Raw genomic sequence first — 25,572 nt, 5'->3', positions numbered from 1 at the left:
TTTTTGTTCTGGGTTGAAGTACAATTCCCAATTTAGCAATTTCATAATTTAGTGGTTTCTGCTATATCAGAGCTATTTGAAATCTATCCCAAAAAGGGTATATAATATTGAAGGTGCACATAGGGTCATTCAGAATAACTTCACACACACCCGCTACTGTGTATTTCCAAGTCTAATTCTGTCACTAAACCCATACCTGTCACCCAGCGCCTAAATACTAGGCCTCAAATTTAAATCCCTCTAAATCTCTCGTTACCGTTGTCCTGTTGTAGCTGGGAAAGTTATTTAGTGCCCGTCAAAGCACATTTTTTGTTCTGGGTTGAAGTACAATTCCCAATTTAGCAATTTCATAATTTAGTGGTTCCTGCTATATCAGAGCTATTTGAAATCTATCCCAAAAAGGGTATATAATATTGAAGGTGCACATAGGGTCATTCAGAATAACTTCACACACACGCTTCTGTGCATTTCCAAGTCTAATTCTGTCACTAAATCCATACCGGTGACCCAGCGCCTAAATACTAGGCCTCAAATTTAATTCCCTCTAAATCTCTCGTTACCCACCGCTGTACTGTTGTTGCTGGGCAAGATATTTAGTGTCCGTCAAAGCACATTTTTTGTTCTGGGTTGAAGTACAATTCCCAATTTAGCAATTTCATAATTTAGTGGTTTCTGCTATATCAGAGCTATTTGAAATCTATCCCTAAAAGGGTATATAATATTGAAGGTGCACATAGGGTCATTCAGAATAACTTCACACACACCCGCTACTGTGTATTTCCAAGTCTAATTCTGTCACTAAACCCATACCTGTCACCCAGCGCCTAAATACTAGGCCTCAAATTTAAATCCCTCTAAATCTCTCGTTACCGTTGTCCTGTTGTAGCTGGGAAAGTTATTTAGTGCCCGTCAAAGCACATTTTTTGTTCTGGGTTGAAGTACAATTCCCAATTTAGCAATTTCATAATTTAGTGGTTTCTGCTATATCAGAGCTATTTGAAATCTATCCCTAAAAGGGTATATAATATTGAAGGTGCACATAGGGTCATTCAGAATAACTTCACACACACACGCTTCTGTGCATTTCCAAGTCTAATTCTGTCACTAAATCCATACCGGTCACCCAGCGCCTAAATACTAGGCCTCAAACGCAGCCGCCTGTCTACAGCCAATGTGGACAAGCTGACGTTCATAAAAATGAACCAGGCATGGATCCCACAGGATCTGTCCGTCCCTTGTCCAGATTAGACATTAACTACCTCCCCTTAACCATATATTATTGGACTCCAGGGCACTTCCTCATTCAATCCTATTTTTATTTTCATTTTACCATTATATTGCGAGGCTACCCAAAGTTGAATGAACCTCTCCTCTGTCTGGGTGCCGGGGCCTAAATATATGCCAATGGACTGTTCCAATGTTGGGTGATGTGAAGCCTGATTCTCTGCTATGACATGCAGACTGATTCTCTGCTGACATGAAGCCAGATCCTCTGTTACGGGACCTCTCTCCTCTGCCTGTGTGCTGGGCCTAAATTTATGAAAATGGACTCTTACAGTGGTGGGTGACGTGAAGCCTGATTCTCTGCTATGATATGAAGACTGATTCTCTGCTGACATGAAGCCAGATTGTCTGTTACGGGACCTCTCTCCTCTGCCTGGGTGCTGGGCCTAAATATATGCCAATGGACTGTTGCAGTGGTGGCTGACGTGAAGCCTCATTCTCTGCTATGACATGCAGACTGATTCTCTGCTGACATGAAGCCAGATTGTCTGTTACGGGACCTCTCTCCTCTGCCTGGGTGCTGGGTAGTGTTGAGCGCGAATATTCGAAAAGCAAATTTTTTTCGCGAATATCGCAACTTCGCGATTTCGCGAATATTTCGAATATAGTGCTATATATTCGTAAAAACGAATATTCGTTTTTTGTTTTTTCCCCCCCCCACAAAATTACAGTACACATATAATTGATTGTTTCCCAAAGGTCCAACAGCTCAGATCTTACTCACATTGCCTAGAAAGTGATTGAGGCGCGAATCTTCGTAAGGCGATTTTATTAGCGCACATGCGAATATCGGCACGTCCCAGAACAGAGGCAAAGGGCTTTGCATTCATACATTAGTGAATTGAGTTGCGAATCTTCGTAAGGCGATTTTATTAGCGCACATGCGAATATCGGCACGTCCCAGAACAGAGGCAAAGGGCTTTGCATTCATACATTAGTGAATTGAGTTGCGAATCTTCGTAAGGCGATTTTATTAGCGCACATGCGAATATCGGCACGTCCCAGAACAGAGGCAAAGGGCTTTGCATTCATACATTAGTGATTGAATTGAGCTGCGAATCTTCGTAAGGCGATTTTATTAACGCAAATGCAAATATCTACACTTGTCCCCAGAACAGAGAGGCAAAGGCCTGTGCATTCATATAGTATAGCACCATATTCGCGAATACGTAGAACTTCGTAAAATTCGATTTACGAATATTCGTATTTTTTATTTTACTTTCCACCTTACAGATTACATTGATCTGTACTCTGTCAACTACTGTCATCACCCCCCACTGTATCTCGATTGATTCCCAAAAGTCTCACATTCCCTAGAAAGTGATTGAGTTGCGAATCTTCGTAAGGCGATTTTATTAGCGCACATGCGAATATCTACACTTGTCCCAGAACAGAGGCAAAGGGCTTTGCATTCATACATTAGTGAATTGAGTTGCGAATCTTCGTAAGGCGATTTTATTAGCGCACATGCGAATATCGGCACGTCCCAGAACAGAGGCAAAGGGCTTTGCATTCATACATTAGTGAATTGAGTTGCGAATCTTCGTAAGGCGATTTTATTAGCGCACATGCGAATATCGGCACGTCCCAGAACAGAGGCAAAGGGCTTTGCATTCATACATTAGTGAATTGAGTTGCGAATCTTCGTAAGGCGATTTTATTAGCGCACATGCGAATATCGGCACGTCCCAGAACAGAGGCAAAGGGCTTTGCATTCATACATTAGTGAATTGAGTTGCGAATCTTCGTAAGGCGATTTTATTAGCGCACATGCGAATATCTACACTTGTCCCAGAACAGAGGCAAAGGGCTTTGCATTCATACATTAGTGATTGAATTGAGCTGCGAATCTTCGTAAGGCGATTTTATTAACGCAAATGCAAATATCTACACTTGTCCCCAGAACAGAGAGGCAAAGGCCTGTGCATTCATATAGTATAGCACCATATTCGCGAATACGTAGAACTTCGTAAAATTCGATTTACGAATATTCGTATTTTTTATTTTACTTTCCACCTTACAGATTACATTGATCTGTACTCTGTCAACTACTGTCATCACCCCCCACTGTATCTCGATTGATTCCCAAAAGTCTCACATTCCCTAGAAAGTGATTGAGGTGCGAATCTTCGTAAGGCGATTTTATTAGCGCACATGCGAATATCTACACTTGTCCCAGAACAGAGGCAAAGGGCATTGCATTCATACATTAGTGATTGAATTGAGTTGCGAATCTTCGTAAGGCGATTTCATTAGCGCACATGTGAATTTTGCATAGCATATGTATTATGCGATGCGAAAATTCGAATTATCGCATATGCGAAATAATAACGAATTTGAATAATCGCGAATATTTTACGAATATTCTTTCGAATATTCACAAAATTTCGCGAATTCGAATATGGGACATGCCGCTCAACACTAGTGCTGGGCCTAAATTTATGACAATGGACTGTTGCAGTGGTGGGTGACGTGAAGCCTGATTCTCTGCTATGACATGCAGACTGATTCTCTGCTGACATGAAGCCAGATTGTCTGTTACGGGACCTCTCTCCTCTGCCTGGGTGCTGGGCCTAAATATATGCCAATGGACTGTTGCAGTGGTGGCTGACGTGAAGCCTCATTCTCTGCTATGACATGCAGACTAATTCTCTGCTGACATGAAGACAGATTCTCTGTTACGGGACCTCTCTCCTCTGCCTGGGTGCCGGGGCCTAAATATCTGAGAATGGACTGTTCCAGTGGTGGGTGACGGGAAGCCAGATTCTCTGCTATGGAACCTCTCTCCAATTGATTTTGGTTAATTTTTATTTATTTAATTTTTATTTTTATTCATTTCCCTATCCACATTTGTTTGCAGGGGATTTACCTACATGTTGCTGCCTTTTGCAGCCCTCTAGCTCTTTCCTGGGCTGTTTTACAGCCTTTTTAGTGCCGAAAAGTTCGGGTCCCCATTGACTTCAATGGGGTTCGGGTTCGGGACGAAGTTCGGATCGGGTTCGGATCCCGAACCCGAACATTTCCGGGATGTTCGGCCGAACTTCTCGAACCCGAACATCCAGGTGTTCGCTCAACTCTACTCACGTGCTTACATCTGTTAACAGAATAAAAAAAGACTGTGCAAATGAATTACTTTAGTAGCGGTTAGCTCATTGTCTGGTTTCATCAGTACCACACTCTTATCCACCACTCGCAGACCACAGAGAGATCCAGGAGCCGCCTCAACCTGGAGAGACACATCTGATTTTGGAAGAACTTCACCCGGGAGGAATTTGACTGATACCTGTCAATAGAGAGAAATTATACACCATAGCAGGACTGCAAAGATACAATGTACTCAAAGAACTAACCTCACCATATGAATACTAAGATCTGAGACCCATAGGAAATCCCCACAGCCTACTCCGTTACATCACTTTCTCCCACTGAACAGCCCCATCATCAGGACATTAGTTATAGCTGCCAAAGGTGGACTAAAGCCAACTATAATATTAATTAGGGATGAGTGAATCGACTTCGGATGAAACATCTGAAGTCGATTTGCATAAAACTTCGTTCCAATACTGTACGGAGCAGGAGCATTTATTGAACATTTTCTTGCGATCCTTTGATCTCCATTTGTCCCGTAACAATTGATAAAGTAAATTTATTGTGGGTCTAATCTTAATACTGAGGAGAGAATCAAACTCATTTTGCTTCCACTCCTGAGAGAGATCCCTAGAAAGATTTCTACAGTAGTTCTTAAAGGGAACCTGTCACCAGGATTTTGGGTATAGAGCTGAGGACATGGGTTGCTAGATGGCCGCTAGCACATCCGCAATACCCAGTCCCCATAGCTCTGTGTGCTTTTATTGTGTAAAAAAAACTGATTTGATACATATGCAAATTAACCTGAGATGTGTCCTGTATGTGAGATGAGTCAGGGACAGGACTCATCTCAGGTTAATTAGCATATCTATAAAATTGTTTTTTTACACAATAAAACACACAGAGCTAAGGGGACTGGGTATTGCGGATGTGCTAGCGGCCATCTAGCAGCCCATGTCCTCAGCTCTATACACAAAATCCCAGTGACAGGTTCCCTTTAACTTGCAGAAACGGTAGGTAGTTAGATCCCCTCAATCCCCATCTTTCCTCCAGTTCTTGCAGCGTGGCCCAGCGATTTTCTCCTTCTTTAAACACATCCCCCAATTTTGTTACCCATTTTTGTATCCATTTCTGAAAGAGTTTGTCATTACTACCCGGCTCAAAACCAGGGTTACGCATCAATGGTAAATGTTTGGAAATCTGATATGATAGATGAAAGTGTTTCCTCAGTATCTTCCATGCTAGTATTGTGTCCCTTAGTAACAGTGACCATTTTATTGAGGTCGGAAGGCCCGGGCACTTTTACTGTTAACTAGAAATTGACAGTGGTCACACAGAACTAAACTGTAAGTCAGGTAGAGAGTCTACACCTTGTAAAATGGTGCAACAGCCTAATCCCCATTTGTCAGAGTTCAAAGTGAGAGCACAGAGCAGCGCCTCTCACCTGTGGACGAAAGAATAAAAAAAACTGTCCCTTTGGAAGACCAATCGCAGGTGTGACCATCACAGAGGCCTAATTTCAGGAGATTGCCCCCAAGATTTAATCACTATGCAATATACTCCAAATGTTGCCTAGATAGCAACTGTAAATCTAGTGGAAGAAGATGTAACCCGTGCTAGAGGGCACTACATAAGAAGTGGGTAGTCTGATTTAAGGCTGTGTGTGCAGAGAGCAGAGGAGAGTGTGGTGCAGAGCACAGAAGAAAACCAGAAGGTACATAGTCTACTCCAGAGCACTGGAGATTGCATGGGGGTTGCATCATCCCAAGTTCAGTTAGGTAAATAAAAGGTATCAGAGAGTCAGAAACTGCTGAGAGTGGCAAGTCATTGTGAGAAGCAGCAAATCAATTGACATATGTCTGCAGAGGAGTTCAGCAAAAAGCAGAAGGCACCTGGTATGCCAATGCTTTGATTAACTAAGACATCAGAGACTGTGCTGTTATATTTGAGCACTTAGTCTGTGATGAACTACAGAGACTTTTAAGTAGAGATGAGCGAATTTCTCAAAAATACGATTCGGCCGGTTGAGCGAATTTTCTGAAAATATTTGTTTCGATCTGAAATTATTTGCAGCGAATCGCATTAAAAACAGCTATTTCCTGGCTGCAGAGAGCCTGTATAGTGGTGTAGAACACTGTGCCTTGTAGTAACACGCATAGGGAGTCTGCTGTGGTAGTGAAACAATACTGTGAGTCAGTATGACACGCACATGACAGGTGTCGCTCTTAGGATCACTGCACACTTCACTTATTTGGGCAGTCACAGGGCCAAAACTGACCAAACAACTCAAGTGTGAACTCATCCTTACAGGTCGTTAGCTCCAGGTATAAAGAACCGCGCTGAGGCCCAAGATCCTACTGTAGTGTGAAAGAGCGCACTCCTTTTACATCGTCATCAGCTGATTCCACATAGATGTCTACAGAACCTGTTCTATTAAATGCTTATACAACTAGAGCCCCCCTGACAGAGTGGAGCGGGTGTCAGCAGTAAGTTTGTGTTGACGTCACTGATTATTTTGCCCTTCCTCTAATTCGTCAGAACAATTTCCCCCCAAAAAACTGATCTTGTTTGTTGAGCATCCGCCTTCACTCGGTCAGCATTTGGTCCATAATCCATCAGGAGTAGATGCAAAACAGAAATGACACGTGAATGGAATATTTGCATGTCTTCTGTGTTTTGTACCCACTCCTGCTTTTGGCTACCAAATCATAAGCCAATTCTGATGGGACCATACAGGACTTACAGCTGCTACATAGACAGGATCCATTGTGCATCTCATTTTTCCTTCTTTCTGACAGATCAGAAGAAGGGAAAAATAAATGATGATGTGAACCAGGCCTAAAAGGCAAAATAGTAGCCCAGTCATGGAGTAGGGAGGGTGGGAGAACCGCTTGAGAAGTCCACAGAGTGGCCCAATGACATCGTGTTGAGGTAGCAGCAGCATGAGGAGGCCACAGAGTGGCTTAGTGACATAGTGTTGAGTTAGCAGCAGCATGAGCAGACCACAGAGTGGCAAGGTGACATAGTGTGGAGGTGGCAGCAGCAGCATGAGGAGGCTAAAGAGTGGCCCAGTGACATAGTGTTGCGTTAGCAGCAGCATGAGGATGCTACGGAGTGGCCCAGCGACTTAGTGTTGATTTAGCAGCAGCATGAGCAGCCACAGAGTGGCAAGGTGACATAGTGTGGAAGTGGCAGCAGCAGCATTAGGAGGCCACAGACTTGGCAAGGTGACATAGTGTGGAGGTGGCATCAGCAGCATGAGAAGGACACAGAGTGTCCCAGTGACATAGTGTTGAGTTAGCAGCAGCATGTGGAGGCCACAGACTGGCAAGGTGACATAGTGTGGAGGTGGAAGCAGCCGCAGCAGCATGAGGAGGCCGCTGAGTGGCACAATGACAGAGTGCGGATGTGGCAACAGCATAAGGAGACCACAGAGTGGCACAATGACAGAGTGTGGAAGTGGCAGCAGCAGCATGAGGAGGCCACAGACTTGCAAGGTGACAGCGTGGATGTGGCAACAGCATCATGAGGAGGCCACTGAGTGGCACAATGACAGAGTGTGGAGGTGGCAGAAGCAGCAGCATGAGGAGACCTGAGTGGTGAGACCACAGAGTAACCCCGTTACAGAGTGGGGAGGTGGGTGGCACTAATAGTACCCGCTGACGATGGTGGGTGTAAGAAAGAGCACTTGGCAGCAGATGTGTGGCATCAGGCGGGTGGCAGCATCAGAAGAGTAGCTGAGGCAGGCAGCCAGAAGAAACCAGTCTCTTTTGTCAAGGTTTGGGTGAAGTAGTATGGATGATCTAATCTGATGCATCAGGCATTGGTGGGTGGAAATCCTGGCTGATCCACGCCTGATTCATCTTCAGAAAGGTCAGTCTCTCTGCATTTTGGGTGGACAGGCAAGTTCTCCTTGGGGTAACTATGGCCCCTGCCGCACTAAACACCCTCTCTGATGCCACACTACTGGCTGGGCAGGACAGCTTTTCTAGGGCAAACTCGGCCAGTTGTGGCCACAAATCCAGTTTGGCTACCGAGTAGTCCAGTGGATATTTAATGTGAAGTGGCAAGGTGCTGTCCAAGTATGCCATCACCTGCTGGTTCAGGTTCTGCTACAGGTTTAGCTTCTGCTGCTGGTGAGTAGTTTCTTCACTAGGCGGGTTAAGAAAGCCGCTCATCATCGACTGTAGACTCAAGCTGCTGCTGATGGAGCTGGTACTGCTCTATGGCCCACAACCCACCACAGCAGCCATGGCAGTGGAACGAGAGAGCAGAGGGCCTCCCCGGTAAGACCTGCGAGATGATGGACGATGGCGCAGATATGTCTCTATAGTAGTTTAGTTTGTCCTGGCTCTCAGCAGGTGTAAAAAAGGTCCCCATTTTGGACAAGTAGCGAGGGTCCAACAAGGTGGAGAGCCAGAAGTCATTCCGCTGCCGAAAGGGGACAATTCAGTACCCAAGCAAGTGAGCATGCAGCGGGTCATTTTCGCAAGTGACTCGGAGGGACTCCCTGCCTCTATCTCCACTGCATACTGCCACGGTGTTCCTGGGTCATCTGCCTCGTTTTCCTCATATTCCTCTTGCTCCTCTGGCTGCTCCTGCTCCTCTACTGTCACCTGTGCAGAAAAACCACCTATTTTGCTACACATTGCTTGTGCTCCAATGTCTTCGTCCTCCTCCAGTTCAGCCTCCACAGGTCTCATGTGGCCGTGAGATGTAAGCGCCACGTCTCCAGTGCCCTGACCAGCCAGGTTTACCAGCATATGTTCCAGGATATAAAGCAGTGGAATGACGTTCATCTTGTAGTCCTGGCAACTGACAAATAACGTGGCATCCTAAAAGAGCCTGAGCAAACAGCAGGTGTCACGCATGAGCTACCACTGGCTGACATCGAAGTTACACAGGTGAGTACTCCTGTCCGCTTGGATCAACAAGAAATCGTTTATGGCCTTTCTCTGTTCGTATAGTCGGTCCAACATATGGAGGGTGGAATTCCAATGGGTGGAAACGTCGCATAGCAGCCTATGTTGGGGGACACCATTCTTGCGCTGCAGCTCAAGAAGGGTGTGCTTGCCGGTGTATGAGTGTCTGAAGCGCATGCAAAGTTCCTGGACATTTTTAGGATGTCTTGCAGATGGGTGGAAGACTTCAGCAACTGCTTGACAACCAGATTGAACACGTGCGCCATGCAGGGCGCATGGCTTAGCTCTCCTTGACGCGGCGCCGACACTATGTTCTTCCCGTTGTCGGTCACCATGGTTCCGATTTTGATTTTTCGCAGAGAAAGCCAGGGTTCGATTTCTTGATGAAGGACACGGAGCAGTTCCTCCCCTGTGTTACTCCATTCGCCCAGGTAAACGAGGTGTAGAACAGCGTGACACCGCCATGCCCTTCACATGTTGTATGCTGGAGGATCACTGCAAATTGTCCCTGCAGTGGAGGCTGAGGACATGGTGGTCGATGAGGTGGCAATGGTGGACATTGACGCAGGACCAACGGCGTGAGAACGTGGAGGCGGAAGTGGTGTCACCTGGCCAAATTGCTGGTTTGGCTGGGCAGGAACCTCATTCACCCAGTGGGCCATAACGGTCATATATTGTCCTTGACCGTAGTTACAACTCCACATGTTGGCGCTGCTGTGCACTTTGGCAGACACCGACAGGATCAACAACTGGCCCACCTTCTGTTCTACATATTTGTGCAGGGCTGATACTACCTGTTTGTCAAAGAAATGGCGGCTTGGGACTCTCGACCTCGGCTCGGCACAAGCCATAAGTTCTCTGAAAGGTGCAGAGTCCACCACTTTGAAAGGGAGGGACTGCAGCACCAGCAACTTAGCCAGGAGCACGTTCAGCTTCTGTGCCGTTGGATAAGTGCGTGCATACTGTTGTCTCTTGGCAATCGCTTCATTGATCGATTCCTGATGGAATGACTGACGAGGAGTAGGAGGACAAGGAGCAGGAGCATCAGGACTGGAAGATGATGGAAAGGACAGACAGCTCCCTTCGGCTGAGGTGGTGGAGCCTTTACTGCCTCAAATCGGGTGCGTGCCACTGGGGATGCTGGGCCGTGGTGTCAACATTTGCACCCTGTCCACACTTCACCTTCTGCCCACAGATTCGGTAAATGACCATGTTCACCTCCTCCGGTGGCTTAACAAAAAACTGCCACATCACTGAGTAGGTGATTTTATCCCCAAAACTCCACACTGACTGACTGCTACTGCTGCTGCAACACTACTTTTTGGGCAGGTAGGCTCCTGCGAAGATTATGACTCCCGGCCACGCTACCGACTTTGCCGCTGCCTCACGCGCAATCTGCCACCCTCTTCTCCCGATGACGATGAAGCCCCTTCATCACTTGGCTCCCAATTGCATTCGACTACATCATCGAGTACTGTCTGCACGTCACTGATGTCCTCCTCAACGGTCTCTGAGCAAGCAGCCTGACTGCTCGCAACACCAGATCCCACGCCACTCTCCTCATCACTACTTGCCCGCCTACCGGAGGAAGCAACGGATGTCTCCTCCAGATCTTGGCTGGGCAGTAGCTGCTGACTGTTCTCTAGTAGCTTGTCCTCGCTGTATAGTGGAGCTGAGCCCACAGCATATAATACTTCTCTGGCTGAGGGAACAGCAAAGGACAGAGGCTGGTTGAAGACAGGTTAGGGCACTGGGCCTGCTCCCGGACCATGCCAACTTAGGGCTGTATCTGACAAACCCACTGACTCTTGGCTGGGGGAGTCTGATTTCACTTGGGACAAAGTGGATGACCGAGTAAACCATTCAAGAACCGCTGCGTTGCTGGTCAAGACACGACCGCTAAATAACATTGGGAGCTCAGGCCTATCGAAGTGACCCCTGCTGCCACGCCCCCTTACTGTGCTGCAAACTGTGCCTGCGCCAGAAACATTTAGGTATGTGCCCCTCCCCTGTGCAGGGCCTGTCACTTCTCTCTCTGACACACTGTTAGATCAAATAAGTAAATAAAAAGGAAATTAATACACCCCAAAATAGGCTGTAATTTTGTCACTTCACCACACAACAGCAAATAATACTTTTTTGCCACTAATACACGCCAAAAAAGGCTTTAGAATATATAACTGCAGCACTGAACGGCAAATAATATTTTTTTTTGCCACTAACACACGCCAAAAAGGGCTGTAATTTTCTCACTTCACCACACAACGGTTAATAAGCCCGTTTTTGCCACTAATACATGCCAAGAACGGCTTTAGAACATAAAACTGCATCGCTGAATGGCAAATAATACTTTTTTTTGCCACTAATACACGGAAAAATGGCTGTTATTTTCTCACTTCACCATACAACGGCCAATAAGACTTTTTTTTTTACCACTTATACACACCAAAAAAGGCTTTAGAACATATAACTGCACTGCTAAACGGCCCCAAAATTTTGTTTTGCCACTAATACACGCCAAAAAGGCTGTAATTTTGTCACTTCACCACACAATGGCTAAGAAGCCCTTTTGTTTGCCACTAATACACACCAAAAAGGCTTTAGAACATATAACTGCACCGCTGAACGGCAAACTTTTTTTGCCAATAATACACCCCAAAAAAGGCTGTAATTTTCTTACTTCACCACAGCTAATAAGCCCTTTTTTTCTCACTAATACATGCTAAAAAAGCTTTAGAACATATAACTGCACCGCTGAACTGTTTTTGCCACTAATACATGACAAAAAAGGCTTTAGAACATATAACTGCAACACACAGAGAATGGTTTGCTGGCATTACAGAGGTATCATCTATTGCAAACCTGAAAGCAGCAGTATAATGGCAATTTGGATCCGCAGTCAGTGCAGCAAGGTGTAATAGGATCAGGGCCGTCTTTAACAAGGGGCAAAAGGGGCAGCTGCCCCGGGCCCAGTTGCTCCTGGGGGGCCCAAGGCAGCTGCCTCTTGAGCCCTGCTTGCCACTGCCCCGGGTGTCAGGCTGTCAGCTACACAGGGGGTGCTGCCATGCCTGCCGTCACTCCAGGCAGCGCACTGTGAGAGATGTGATTCTCTAGGACCTTATATGACATCATCACCATGTGACCAGTAACCCAGCAATATTACTGGTCACATTGCTATGAGGTCATCAAGGTCCTTTCTACCAGGAGTGTTGCTGTAGAAGTTTGCCTTAACTGTGGAGCTTTTTTAGTGAATATTACATCAGAAAAAGGTGACAGGGGTTGTTATGCTAATATACTGTAAACTACTGTATAGTGGGGTGCTGTATAGTGTGAGGGCTTGTATACTGTGGGGGGTTGTATACTGTATACTCTGGGTGCTGTATATTGTGGAGTGCTATACCGCTGTACTGTATACTGTGGTGGGCTGTATACTGTGGGGGGCTGTATACTGTATACTGTGGGTGCTGTATACTGTGGAGTGCTATACTGCTGTACTGTATACTGTGGGGGGCTGTATACTGTGGGGGGCTGTATACTGTTGGTGCTGTATATTATGGAGTGCTATACTGCTGTACTGTATAGTGTGGGGGGCTGTATAGTGTGGGGTGCTGTATCGTGTATAGTTTGGGGTGCTGTATACAGTGAGGTGCTATTCTGCTCTACTGTATACTGTGAGGTGTTGTATACTGTGGGGTGCTGTATACTGTGGGCTGCTATACTGCTCTACTATATACTGTGGGGTACTGTATAGTGTGGGGTGCTATACTGCATACTGTGTGGTGCTGTATACTATAGGGTGATATACTGCATACTGTGGGTTGCTGTAAACTATAGGGTGTTGGGGTGCACTGTAACACTAGGGTGAGCCGAGCCCTGGTCTCCTTCCTGCAAAGCGGTGCCCACTTCCAGCCTGAGCCCAGCTGCCCAGAACACTGATCCTGAGCCGCTGGAGTCTTCAGAACTGGAAGTATTTACAGTCATTCACTGGACTCTACCAGATGTGTGGATTTTTGTGTGTGTGTGTTGTGGTGGAGGGCGTGATTGCCTGCTAAGGTGTGGGAAGGCGGGATCCAGGGGGCCCAAGTACATTTTTGCCCAGGGTTCAATCAATATTAAAGACGGCCCTGAATAGGATTATTCCTATTACCCAGGCTGTACACTCCCCCATTGAACCCTGTTCTGCTTCAATTCTGTGGAATAATTCCTCCCTATCCTTTCCCTACACTTCTAATGCTCTTTCCCTGAACTTCTATTCAGCTAAATAAAAGTTTTCAAGTCTTTCCGAGCGCTGTCCCTAGCGCCTGCTGACGTCTCTCCCTGCGATAAGTACACTGGAAAATGGCAGAATCCAAGATGGCTGAGGGTATTTATAGGGCTGTGACATCACAGGGCTGGCTGGCTGCTGATTGGCTGCATGCATGGCATTGTGGGTGATCCCTCATTCCCAGAGTTCTTTGCTCAATGTCCTAACACGTGCAGCAGCCATTTTAGGAAAAAAAAATATTCGTTACCATGAAGCGTGAGTAAATTCGGATTCGGTGCGAATCAAATTTTCCCTGAAATTCGGATCGAATTCCACTTCGTCAACTTCGATTCGCTCATCACTACTTTTAAGGGAGCTGGGAACCTAAGGACCATGAGCATACTTAATGGTGACTTGTGTTATAAATGTATTTCAGATCAGTTATTTTATACTGTTGTTCTCTAGGTTATTAAAGAAGTGAAAGGTTAACCTGTGGTGCAGCGATGAATAAAACATTACTGTTTTCAAGTCTGACACATTTCCTACATCATCCTCAGCCAGTCCCACCATCTTACACGTTATTTCCAATACTTCTTTATTTTCAGGGTATATCATTGCACTCACTTTATTCCTGAAACATTTCTCCATGTTGAATTGAACAGAATCTGCTACAGCATCTTGATTAGGAAACAAAATGTAACCAAGAATGCTAAAGGTTGGTGCCATATCTGCAGTCAGAGGAAGCTTGAGTACCACGTCACCACGTTCATCTGGACAAATCAGAAATGAACAATGAAGTCTGGCCTGAAGTTAATTTAAAATAACCAAAGAATAAAGTATGAATAATGTCAGTACAAGACTTTTAATATAAAACGTGCTGAGCGTAAAAAAACGCTAAGTCTATAGACTTGCTCTAGAGCTGTGATGCCCAATTGACAGTTAGGAGGAAGCAATTAGCCTTGTTGTGTTCCCTCAAACGATGGCAGATTTATATGGACTAGTACCTTCTCTAGGATATCTGTAAATCCCGAAGATGTAAGATTTTTTTCAGTTTTTATCTCTGTTATGGTGGCACTACTCTATCTTTTTAATTAGGTAAAATGTATGGAGGAAATGCTAGCCTCAAGCAGGTCAGGCCACAGGCTCCAACTATCATTTTAAAAGATAACTGTCATATTTTTTTTATTTGCTAGTTTATTAGGGCTAGGCATGTATACCTGAGTTAGTCTGTCCATTATTGTCAAAATATCTGTAATTACCTTATAATAACAACTTTCGTTAATGTCTCCTGACCCTTCCACTGGTCTCTTAAAAGACCATTGCTATGGCTTGTCTGACTTTGGCTAATCATAAACAGAAGACAGAGGGGCGGTGTCACGGCTGAGGATGGGGAAAACCCTCAGCCGTGCGATGACGGAAGATGTTGGTCGCTGCAAGGCCAGGACAGGAATCAGGGAGCAGGTCACCTCCTATCAATCCCTAATTCTGACCCTGTCTCCTAGCCATGTGAGCCGACCCTGATGGTAGGAGGGCTCATACTCCGGAGCCTAATATTCCTACTAGCCCTCAGGGTGGCCCTGGACTAGTAGCTGGGTAGACAACCTGTTCCTCCTGGACGCAGAGAAACAGGAGTCTAAACTGGCCAAGCTGCAAGGGGATAGAAACATGAACAGCCTATGGATATGGCAGGAGGATGAAAAGCACTTCCACACCTACCTGCCACAAACCCACTGACTGGATCCCGTGCTCAACAAGCTGATGTCCACACCCAAACATAAATGGACACAGCACATACACATCAACACGCAGGAACCCAGATCCACAGATCCACACATCATGTATAACATTTATGACCACAAGGGTGGCCCTCACTGGCAGATGGTAAAAGACCAGGAGGATGACTCCTGCAACATGCCTGAAGTACCCCTCAGACATCAGGTCTCAACTGAGGCTAAATAGCCCATGTGCCACACCCACACAGACACACCCAGTGCACACACACTAAGAAGGAAATTACCCCATCCCACACCAGGGAAGGGAAGACAGCCACTTAACCCCTTAAGGACATAGGACGTACCGGTACGCCCTATTTCCCGAGTCCTTAAGGACCAAGGACGTACCGGTACATCCTAACATTAAAATCGGCATTCCGGCACCCCAGGGGTTAATTTGAACAGGATGCCGGCTGAAATCATTCAGCCGGCATCCTGTCAAAACGCCAGGGGGGGTCATGTGACCCCCCTGTGTCGGCGATCACAGCAAACCGCAGGTCAATTCAGACCTGCGGTTTGCTGCGTTTTTTGCAGTTTTTGATCCCCGCGGTCCCTGACCGCGGGGATCAGAAACTTCAGAGTGCCTAAAATCAATATTGTGCACCCCCCCTGCACCCCTGCACGATTTGATGGCGGCGGGTGGTGCGGGGGAGGGGGTCGCAGGCGGTGGGGGCGTTGCGGGAGGCGGGCGGTGCGGCAGGCGGGATCGCGATCCCCCGCCCGCCTCCCATTGCATAATCGTTGGCGTCTAGTGGGTATACCAGGTGGCCAGCACATTGCTGGCACCCTGGTATAAACGGCTGACATCGTTGATGCGATGTCTGCCGTTTAACCCTTTCCATACAGCGGTCCGTACGGACCACTGTATGGAAAAGGTTATCAGCGCAGGGAGCTCCCTCCCTCTCCGATCGGGGGGCTGCTGTGCCTTTGCAGCCCCCCGATGGGAGAGGGAGAGAGCCCCCAGAGAGCCCCCCGAAGCCCCGTCCTCACCCTTCCCCGTCTGCGAAGTTGTGGCAGACGGGGAAGGTTCCCATGGCAACAGGACGCCTGCTCAGGCGTCCTGCTGTCCATGGTGCTGAACAGATCTATGCTGAAAGCATAGATCTGTTCAGTGTAAGTAAAATACAGTACAGAAACCTATATAGGGTTCTGTACTGTATTATGCAGACATCAGACCCACTGGATCTTCAAGAACCAAGTGGGTCTGGGTCAAATTTTTTTTTAAAAAAGTGAAAAAAGTTAAGATAAAAAAAAAACATTTATCACTGAATAAAAAAAATAAAATAAAATACACTACACATATTAGGTATCGCCGCGTCTGTAACGACCTGATCTATAAAACGGTCATGTTACTTTCCCCGCACAGTGAACGCCATAAAAATAAAAAAATAAAAACTATGAGAAAATTTAAATTTTGCCCACCTTACTTCCCAAAAAAGGTAATAAAAGTGATCAAAAAAGTTGCATGTACGCCAAAATAGTGCCAATCAAACCGTCATCTCATCCCGCAAAAAATGAGACCCTACTCAAGATAATCGCCCAAAAACTGAAAAAACTATGGCTCTTAGACTATGGAAACACTAAAACATGATTTTGTTTTGTTTCAAAAATAAAATCATTGTGTAAAACGTACATAAATAAAAATAAAGTATACATATTAGGTATCGCCGTGTCTGTATCGACCGGCTCTATATAAATATCACATGACCTAACCCCTCAGGTGACCACCGTAAAAAAAAAAAAAAACGGTGTAAAAAAAGCTATTTTTTGCCATCTTACGTCACAAAAAGTGTAATAGCAAGCGATCAAAAAGTCATATGCACCCCAAAATAGTGCCAATCAAACTGCCATCTCATCCCGCAAATAATTTGACCCTACTCAAGATAATCGCCCAAAAACTGAAAAAAACTATGGCTCTTAGACTATGGAGACACTAAACAATTTTTTGGTTTTAAAAATGAAGTTATTGTATAAAACGTACATAAATAAAAAAAATTGTATACATATTAGGCATCGCCGCGTCCGTGACAACCTGCTCTATAAAATTACCACATGATCTAACCTGTCAGATGAATGTTGTAAATAACAAAGAAAAACGTGCCAAAAAAGCTATTTCTTGTTACCTTGCCGCACAAAAACTGTAATATAGAGCAACCAAAAATCATATGTACCCTAAACTAGTACCAACAATACTGCCACCCTATTCCGTACTTTCTAAAATGGGGTCACTTTTTTGGAGTTTCTACTCTAGGGGTGCATCAGGGGGGCTTCAAATGGGACATGGTGTCAAAAAACCAGTCCAGCAAAATCTGCCTTCCAAAAACCGTATGGCATTCCTTTCCTTCTGCGCCCTGCCGTGTGCCCGTACAGCAGTTTACGACCACATATGGGGTGTTTCTGTAAACTACAGAATCAGGGCCATAAATAATGAGTTTTGTTTGGCTGTTAACCCTTGCTTTGTAACTGGAAAAAAAAATAATAAAATGGAAAATCTGCCAAAAAAGTGAAATTTTGAAATGGTATCTCTATTTTCCATTAAATCTTGTGCAACACCTAAAGGGTTAACAACGTTTGTAAAATCAGTTTTGAATACCTTGAGGGGTGTAGTTTCTTAGATGGGGTCACTTTTATGGAGTTTCTACTCTAGGGGTGCATCAGGGGGCTTCAAATGGGACATGGTGTAAAAAAAACTGTCCAGCAAAATCTGGCTTCCACTCTACGCCCCGCTGTGTGGCCGTACAGTAGTTTACGGCCACATATGGGGTGTTTCTGTAAACAGCAGAGTCAGGGCAATAAAGATACAGTCTTGTTTGGCTCTTAACCCTTGCTTTGTTAGTGGAAAAAATGGGTTAAAATGGAAAATTAGGCAAAAAAATGAAATTCTCAAATTTCATCCCCATTTGCCAATAACTCTTGTGCAACACCTAAAGGGTTAACAGAGTTTGTAAAATCAGTTTTGAATACCTTGAGAGGTGTAGTTTATAGAATGGGGTCATTTTTGGGCGGTTTCTATTATGTAAGCCTCGCAAAGTGACTTCAGAGCTGTAGTGGTCCCTAAAAATTGTGTTTTTGTACATTTCTGAAAAATTTCAAGATTTGCTTCTAAACTTCTAAGCCTTGTAACATCCCCAAAAAATAAAATATCATTCCCAAAATAATTCAAACATGAAGTAGACATATGGGGAATGTAAAGTCATCACAATTTTTGGGGGTATTACTATGTATTACAGAAGTAGAGAAACTGAAACTTTGAAATTTGCTAATTTTTCAAAAATTTTGGTAAATTAGGTATTTTATTATGCAAAAAAATATATATTTTTTTTACTTTATTTTACCAGTGTCATGAAGTACAATATGTGACGAAAAAACAATCTCAGAATGGCCTGGATAAGTCAAAGTGTTTTAAAGTTATCAGCACTTAAAGTGACACTGGTCAGATTTGCAAAAAATGGCCTGGTCCTTAAGGTGAAAATGAGCCTGGTCCTTAAGGGGTTAAAGGGGACTTGCACCCATACATAAACCTCGTGCACAACAAACAGACACAAGGCACACCTACATAGACAGGTTGCCAGGTGCAACCGTATGCAATGACAGCGATCAGGCTAGCAACCAGCTCCAGCTGCTACACTGCCAAGCTGTCACAACTAGACAGCTGAGAAGCTCTGACAGAAGCCTTTTCTGAACCTCCTCCTTGAGTTTTCTTTGTTGTGGTGTTCAGTTCCTCATCTCGTTAGCCTCTCTCAGCTGTCATGTAGTTGGACTGATTGCATCCCTTTATATTCCGCCCCATATTGCATTACTGGGCGGCTTATACTTCTTCCTGGAGTGTGTGTGCAAGCTGATCCTATTTCCCAGTCTGCTACTCAGTTAAGTGCTGTACATTTATCTGTTATTTTCTGTTTGCTGGATCCCAGGTGACCCTGACTCCCTCCGTGTCTGGTGTAGGGAGCCGGTGGTCGTGTCCCCTCACTATTGTAGGGTGTTCAGGTGTTATATAGTCGAGGCACGTGGATATGCAACCATCCACCTTTGGGATTTTTGCATAGGCTGAGCAGCCAGGGAAAGTGCCAGGTCTTGTGCAGGGGTCTCCCTTTTGGTTCCTTAGCTTTAGATCCAGTGAGTCATATATGCATGTTGCATTGTCTTGTTTCCTGTACACCGTCCGTGATATTATAAGCCGCCAAAACCGTCTCAAGCATGGATCCGGTTTCACTTTTGGCTGAACGCCTTCAGGGTCTTTCATTGGAGGTAGCTGATCTCCGTAGGACTTTTTCTCAGCTTTAAGTGACCGGTTTAGCTGGCGTTCATGGAGTTTGTTCTGAGCCTAAGATCTCGCTCCCGGAAACGTTTTCTGGGGGTAGTGAGAATTTTGTGCGTTTTAGAGAGGCTTGCAAACTCCATTTTCGCCTTCTTCCCCATTCCTCTGGTGATGAGGAACGGAGGGTGGGGATCATTATATCGCTGCTCAAGGGTAACGCTCAGTCCTGGATCGCTATGCGTGCTTATATCTCTGAGAGTCTGAAAAAAAAGGACACATACGACCCTCAAAGTCACCTGTTGCCGCTGGTTTTTTCTTTGTTAAGAAAAAAAACGGTTCTTTAAGACCTTGTCTGGATTTCAGGGAGCTGAACAGTATCACTATTCGTGACCCTTATCTGCTTCCTCTGATCCCAGACCTGTTTAACCAGGTTGTTGGGGCTAAATTCTTTTCCAAATTAGGTCTAAGAGGGGCATACAACCTGGTCAGGGTCAGAGAAGGAGACGAATGGAAGACGGCCTTCAATACCCCTGAGGGCCATTTTGAAAATTTGGTTATGGCTTTTGGTTTAATGAATGCCCCAGCCGTTTTTCAGCATTTCGTGAACAGCATTTTTTATCATTTGATGGGAAAATTTGTATTAGTGTATTTGGATGACATTTTGATTTTTTCTCCTGATTTCAAAACTCATAAGGAACATTTACGTCAGGTCTTGCTCATCCTGCGGGAGAATAAATTATATGCGAAACTGGAAAAAAGTGTGTTTGCGGTTCCAGAAATTCAATTTCTGGGGTTTCTTCTCTTCGCTTCTGGTTTTCGCATGGACCCCGAGAAGGTCCGCGCTGTGCTTGAGTGGGAACTTGCTGAGAATCATAAGGCGCTGATGTGTTTTTTGGGCTTTGCCAATTATTACAGGAAGTTTATTTTGAATTATTCCTCTATTGTTAAACCACTCACTGATATGACCAGAAAGGGGGTAGATTTTTCTTCTTCGTCGGTAGAGGCGCGTAAGGCTTTTTCTGATATCAAGGAGAGTTTTGCTTCCGCTCCCATCTTGGTGCAACCTGATATTTCTTTACCCTTCATAGTTGAGGTTGATGCTTCTGAGGTGGGTGTGGGGGCGGTCTTATCTCAGGGTTCCTCTCCTGCCAAATGGCGACCGTGTGCCTTTTCTCGAAAAAACTCTCCTCCGCAGAGAGAAATTACGATGTGGGAGATAGGGAATTGTTGGCCATCAAGTTGGCTTTTGAGGAATGGCGCCATTGGCTAGAGGGAGCCAGACACCCTATTACCGTATTTACTGACCATAAAAATCTGGCCTACTTGGAGTCAGCCAAACGTCTGAACCCGAGACAGGCCAGATGGTCTTTGTTCTTTTCAAGATTTAATTTTGTTGTCACGTTCTGCCCTGGGGTCAAGAATGTGAAGGCAGATGCCCTGTCACGTTGTTTTCCGGGAGGCGGGAATTTTGAAGACCCGGGTCCCATCTTGGCTGAAGGTGTGGTGGTCTCTGCTCTTTTTTCTGAATTGGAGGCAGAGGTGCAGGCAGCCCAGTCTGAGGCTCCTGATCTTTGTCCTCCTGGGAGGTTGTTTGTGCCTCTCGCTTTAAGACACAAGATTTTTAAGGAACACCACGATACGGTCCTTGCTGGGCACCCGGGGGCAAGAGCCACACTGGATCTCATCGCTCAGAGATTCTGGTGGCCTGCGCTTCGTAAGTCGGTTGAGGGTTTTGTGGCAGCCTGCGAGACTTGCGCTCGTGCCAAAGTCCCTCATTCACGGCCATCAGGTCCTCTCCTTCCCTTACCCATTCCTTCCCGTCCTTGGACACATCTGTCCATGGACTTCATAACGGACCTGCCTCGTTCCTCGGGGAAGACTGTGATTCTGGTGGTGGTGGACCGTTTTAGCAAAATGGTGCATTTCATCCCTTTTCCTGGTTTGCCCAATGCTAAGACGCTGGTGCAGGCATTTGTTGATCACATTGTCAAATTGCACGGTATTCCTTCAGACATAGTCTCTGATAGGGGCACGCAGTTTGTTTCCAGATTCTGGAAGGCTTTCTGTTCTCGCTTGGGGGTTCGGTTGTCATTCTCTTCTGCTTTCCACCCGCAGTCGAATGGCCAGACAGAGCGCGTCAATCAGAATCTGGAGACATATCTGCGCTGTTTTGTGGCGGAGAATCAGGAGGATTGGTGTTCTTTTTTGTCCCTTGCTGAGTTTGCTTTAAATAACCGTCGTCAGGAGTCCTCTGATAAGTCACCATTTTTTGGTGCATATGGGTTTCATCCGCAGTTTGGGACTTTCTCAGGAGAGGGGTCATCTGGTTTACCTGATGAGGACAGATTCTCCTCGTCTTTGTCATCTATTTGGCAAAAGATTCAGCATAATCTAAAGAGCATGAGTGAGAGATATAAGCGTGTGGCAGATAAGAGACGTGTGCTTGGTCCGGACCTGAATGTTGGTGATCTGGTGTGGTTGTCTACCAAGAATATCAAATTGAAGGTTCCCTCCTGGAAATTGGGTCCTAGGTGTATTGGGCCTTACAAAATCCTGTCTGTCATCAATCCTGTTGCCTACCGTCTTGATCTTCCTCAGACTTGGAAGATCCATAATGTTTTTCATAAGTCCTTATTGAAACCTTATGTCCAACCCATTGTACCCTCGCCTTTGCCTCCTCCTCCTCCGATTATGGTTGATGGGAATCTTGAATTTCAGGTCTCTAGGATTGTGGATTCTCGTCTTGTCCGCGGTTCTCTCCAGTTATTCATTGGGGGGGTTATGGTCCTGAGGAGAGGATGTGGGTCCCAGTGACGGACATTAAGGCCTCTCGTCTCATCAGGGCTTTCCATAGGTCCCATCCTGAGAAGGTGGGCTCTGAGTGTCCGGAGTCCACTCGTAGAGGGAGGGGTACTGTCACAACCAGACAGCTGAGAAGCTCTGACAGAAGCCTTTCAGAACCTCCTCCTTGAGTTTTCTTTGTTGTGGTGTTCAGTTCCTCATCACGTTAGCCTCTCTCAGCTGTCATGTAGTTGGACTGATTGCATCCCTTTATATTCCGCCCCATAATGCATTACTGGGCGGCTTATACTTCTTCCTGGAGTGTGTGTGCAAGCTGATCCTATTTCCCAGTCTGCTACTAAGTTAAGTGCTGTACATTTATCTGTTATTTTCTGTTTGCTGGATCCCAGGTGACCCTGACTCCCTCCGTGTCTGGTGTAGGGAGCCGGTGGTCGTGTCCCCTCACTATTGTAGGGTGTTCAGGTGTTATATAGTCGAGGCACATGGATATGCAACCATCCACCTTTGGGATTTTTGCATAGGCTGAGCAGCCAGAGAAAGTGCCAGGTCTTGTGCAGGGGTCTCCCTTTTGGTTCCTTAGCTTTGGATCCAGTGAGTCATATATGCATGTTGCATTGTCTTGTTTCCTGTACACCGTCCGTGACACAAGCACATCATGTTGCCAGCGGCAACCACACGTGAGGCAACATCCACAGAGCCCTCACCTGTGATTGACAACAAAAGGAAACCGCTGACAACTGCATGCGACCAAAGAGTCGCAGGCGGTGCTCCACACTGCATAGCTGCATTAGTCTTCAGAGTGAGGAGGCGTGTCTCTCAGTAATCCAATCTGATTGGCTGGCAGGAAGCTGCTGGCTACAGCAAGTGTGTGTGGGAAGTGAGGGAAGTTAGTTTTGGCCTCAGAGAACTGGCAGAGGAGCCATCTTGAGAAGATCCTCATATTGTAGGATTCAAAGCAGCCCTAACTAAGGGGAAAATTCAAGGAAAACAGTGGCATGTGAAGAAACTAGACATTGCTTTATGCATAATGCTGCTGCAGCAGTAACATATGCTAAAATTGTTTTTTTTTAAATAAAAACATGACAGTTATCCTTTAAGTACCTGACAAGTAATCATTTATACATACATACATAGCTACTACAACCACAATTCATTGTTTAAAACCAACATACAATAAAGTGCTCAAGTAATGCCACTACTAAGTAATTACTACAAATTCTACTATTATATTAGTAAACATATGATAGAGTACATGGGCAAATGAATGCTGATACACAATCACATAAATAGACAGTATTAGTTATCTGTGTCTTATCAACTGGGGGTCCCTATAGAGATGGTAAAGTTATGCAATTTCTTACCTTTATCTATACTTCTTATTGGTATTTCCAGCTGTCCAGAGTATTTTATAGAAAATCTCGTAATGACCTAAAAATTAAAATTTGTAAGATTAAGTTCAGTAAAAAATATAAGTTGGCTGATTAAACCTTTATATTTGGCAGCTTTAGAGGGAGGGGCCCCTGTTGAAATTCCCAGCTGTTATCATCAAGGAAAGCTAGATATACACTCACCTAAAGAATTATTAGGAACATCATACTAATACGGTGTTGGACCCCCTTTTGCCTTTAGAACTGCCTTAATTCTACGTGGCATTGATTCAACAAGGTGCTGATAGCATTCTTTAGAAATGTTGGCCCATATTGATAGGATAGCATCTTGCAGTTGATGGAGATTTGAGGGATGCACATCCAGGGCACGAAGCTCCCGTTCCACCACATCCCAAAATGTTCTATTGGGTTGAGATCTGGTGACTGTGGGGGCCATTTTAGTACAGTGAACTCATTGTCATGTTCAAGAAACCAATCTGAAATGATTCGAGCTTTGTGACATGGTGCATTATCCTGCTGGAAGTAGCCATCAGAGGATGGGTACATGGTGGTCATGAAGAGATGGACATGGTCAGAAACAATGCTCAGGTAGCCTGTGGCATTTAAATGATGGCCAATTGGCACTAAGGGGCCTAAAGTGTGCCCAGAAAACATCCCCCACACCATTACACCACCACCACCAGCCTGCACAGTGGTAACAAGGCATGATGGATACATGTTCTCATTCTGCTTACGCCAAATTCAGACTCTACCATTTGAATGTCACAACAGAAATGGAGACTCATCAGACCAGGCAACATTTTCCCAGTCTTCAACAGTCCAATTTTGGTGAGCTTGTGCAAATTGTAGCTTCTTTTTCCTATTTGTAGTGGAGATGAGTGGTACCCGGTGGGGTCTTCTGCTGTTGTAGTCCATCCACCTCAAGGTTGTGCGTGTTGTGGCTTCACAAATGCTTTGCTGCATACCTCGGTTGTAACGAGTGGTTATTTCAGTCAACGTTGCTCTTCTATTAGCTTGAATCAGTCGGCCCATTCTCCTCTGACCTCTAGCATCAACAAGGCATTTTCGCCCACAGGACTGCCGCATACTGGATGTTTTTCCCTTTTCACACCATTCTTTGTAAACCCTAGAAATGGTTGTGCGTGAAAATCCCAGTAACTGAGCAGATTGTGAAATACTCAGACCGGCCCGTCTGGCACCAACAACCATGCCACGCTCAAAATTGCTTAAATCACCTTTCTTTCCCATTCTGACATTCAGTTTAGAGTTCAGGATATTGTCTTAACCAGGACCACAACCCTACATGCATTGAAGCAACTGCCATGTGATTGGTTGACTAGATAATCGCATTAATGAGAAATAGAACAGGTGTTCCTAATAATTCTTTAGGTGAGTGTATCTCCTACAGCAGGGACTCCAGCTGTTCTAAAACTACAACTCCCACAATCCTCCTTTCAATTCTGAGGGAGTTACAAGAAAAGCTGAGTAAATTTGAAGGCTGGGAGTTGTAGTTTCACAGCAGTAGGAGTGCTTAAGTTTGCTGACCCCTGTCCTACAGCAACATGTAGTATTACATGGAAACCACTGAAGTTGATGAGAAACTGTCAGGTCCAACATGCATTCCGATCTGTCAGCAGCAGCTTATGGAGCAGGAGGAGCTGAGCAGATTGATACATAGTTTTGTAGCAAATTATTCAGTACAACCTTATGAATTTAAATATCTGTTCTAGAGATGGCCTTGCATTTCGCCCGGCGGTCGTTTTGCGGCGCCATATTCTTTTGCATTGCACCGAGCTTTGACCCATGACACATCCAT

General features: G+C 45.3%; 1 protein-coding gene across 3 annotated transcripts in view; it reads right to left on the bottom strand.

Moving 5' to 3' along the window:
* Window positions 1-25,572, bottom strand: part of LOC122939885 (alpha-2-macroglobulin-like) — a 191,167-nt gene that overhangs the window by 66,913 nt on the left and 98,682 nt on the right. For all 3 annotated transcript variants that reach the window (XM_044296070.1, XM_044296071.1, XM_044296072.1), the window contains exons 13-15: window positions 23,730-23,796; window positions 14,161-14,306; window positions 4,418-4,567 (exon numbers count right to left, since the gene is read on the bottom strand). In XM_044296070.1, coding sequence (XP_044152005.1) covers window positions 4,418-4,567; window positions 14,161-14,306; window positions 23,730-23,796 — 363 coding nt within the window. The remainder of the gene's footprint in view (window positions 1-4,417; window positions 4,568-14,160; window positions 14,307-23,729; window positions 23,797-25,572) is intronic.

Source organism: Bufo gargarizans, chromosome 6 (genome assembly GCF_014858855.1).
Source record: "Bufo gargarizans isolate SCDJY-AF-19 chromosome 6, ASM1485885v1, whole genome shotgun sequence".
Lineage (NCBI taxonomy): Eukaryota > Metazoa > Chordata > Amphibia > Anura > Bufonidae > Bufo > Bufo gargarizans.
Note: the sequence above shows the minus strand (reverse complement) of the source record. Positions and strands in the feature narration are given on the sequence as shown.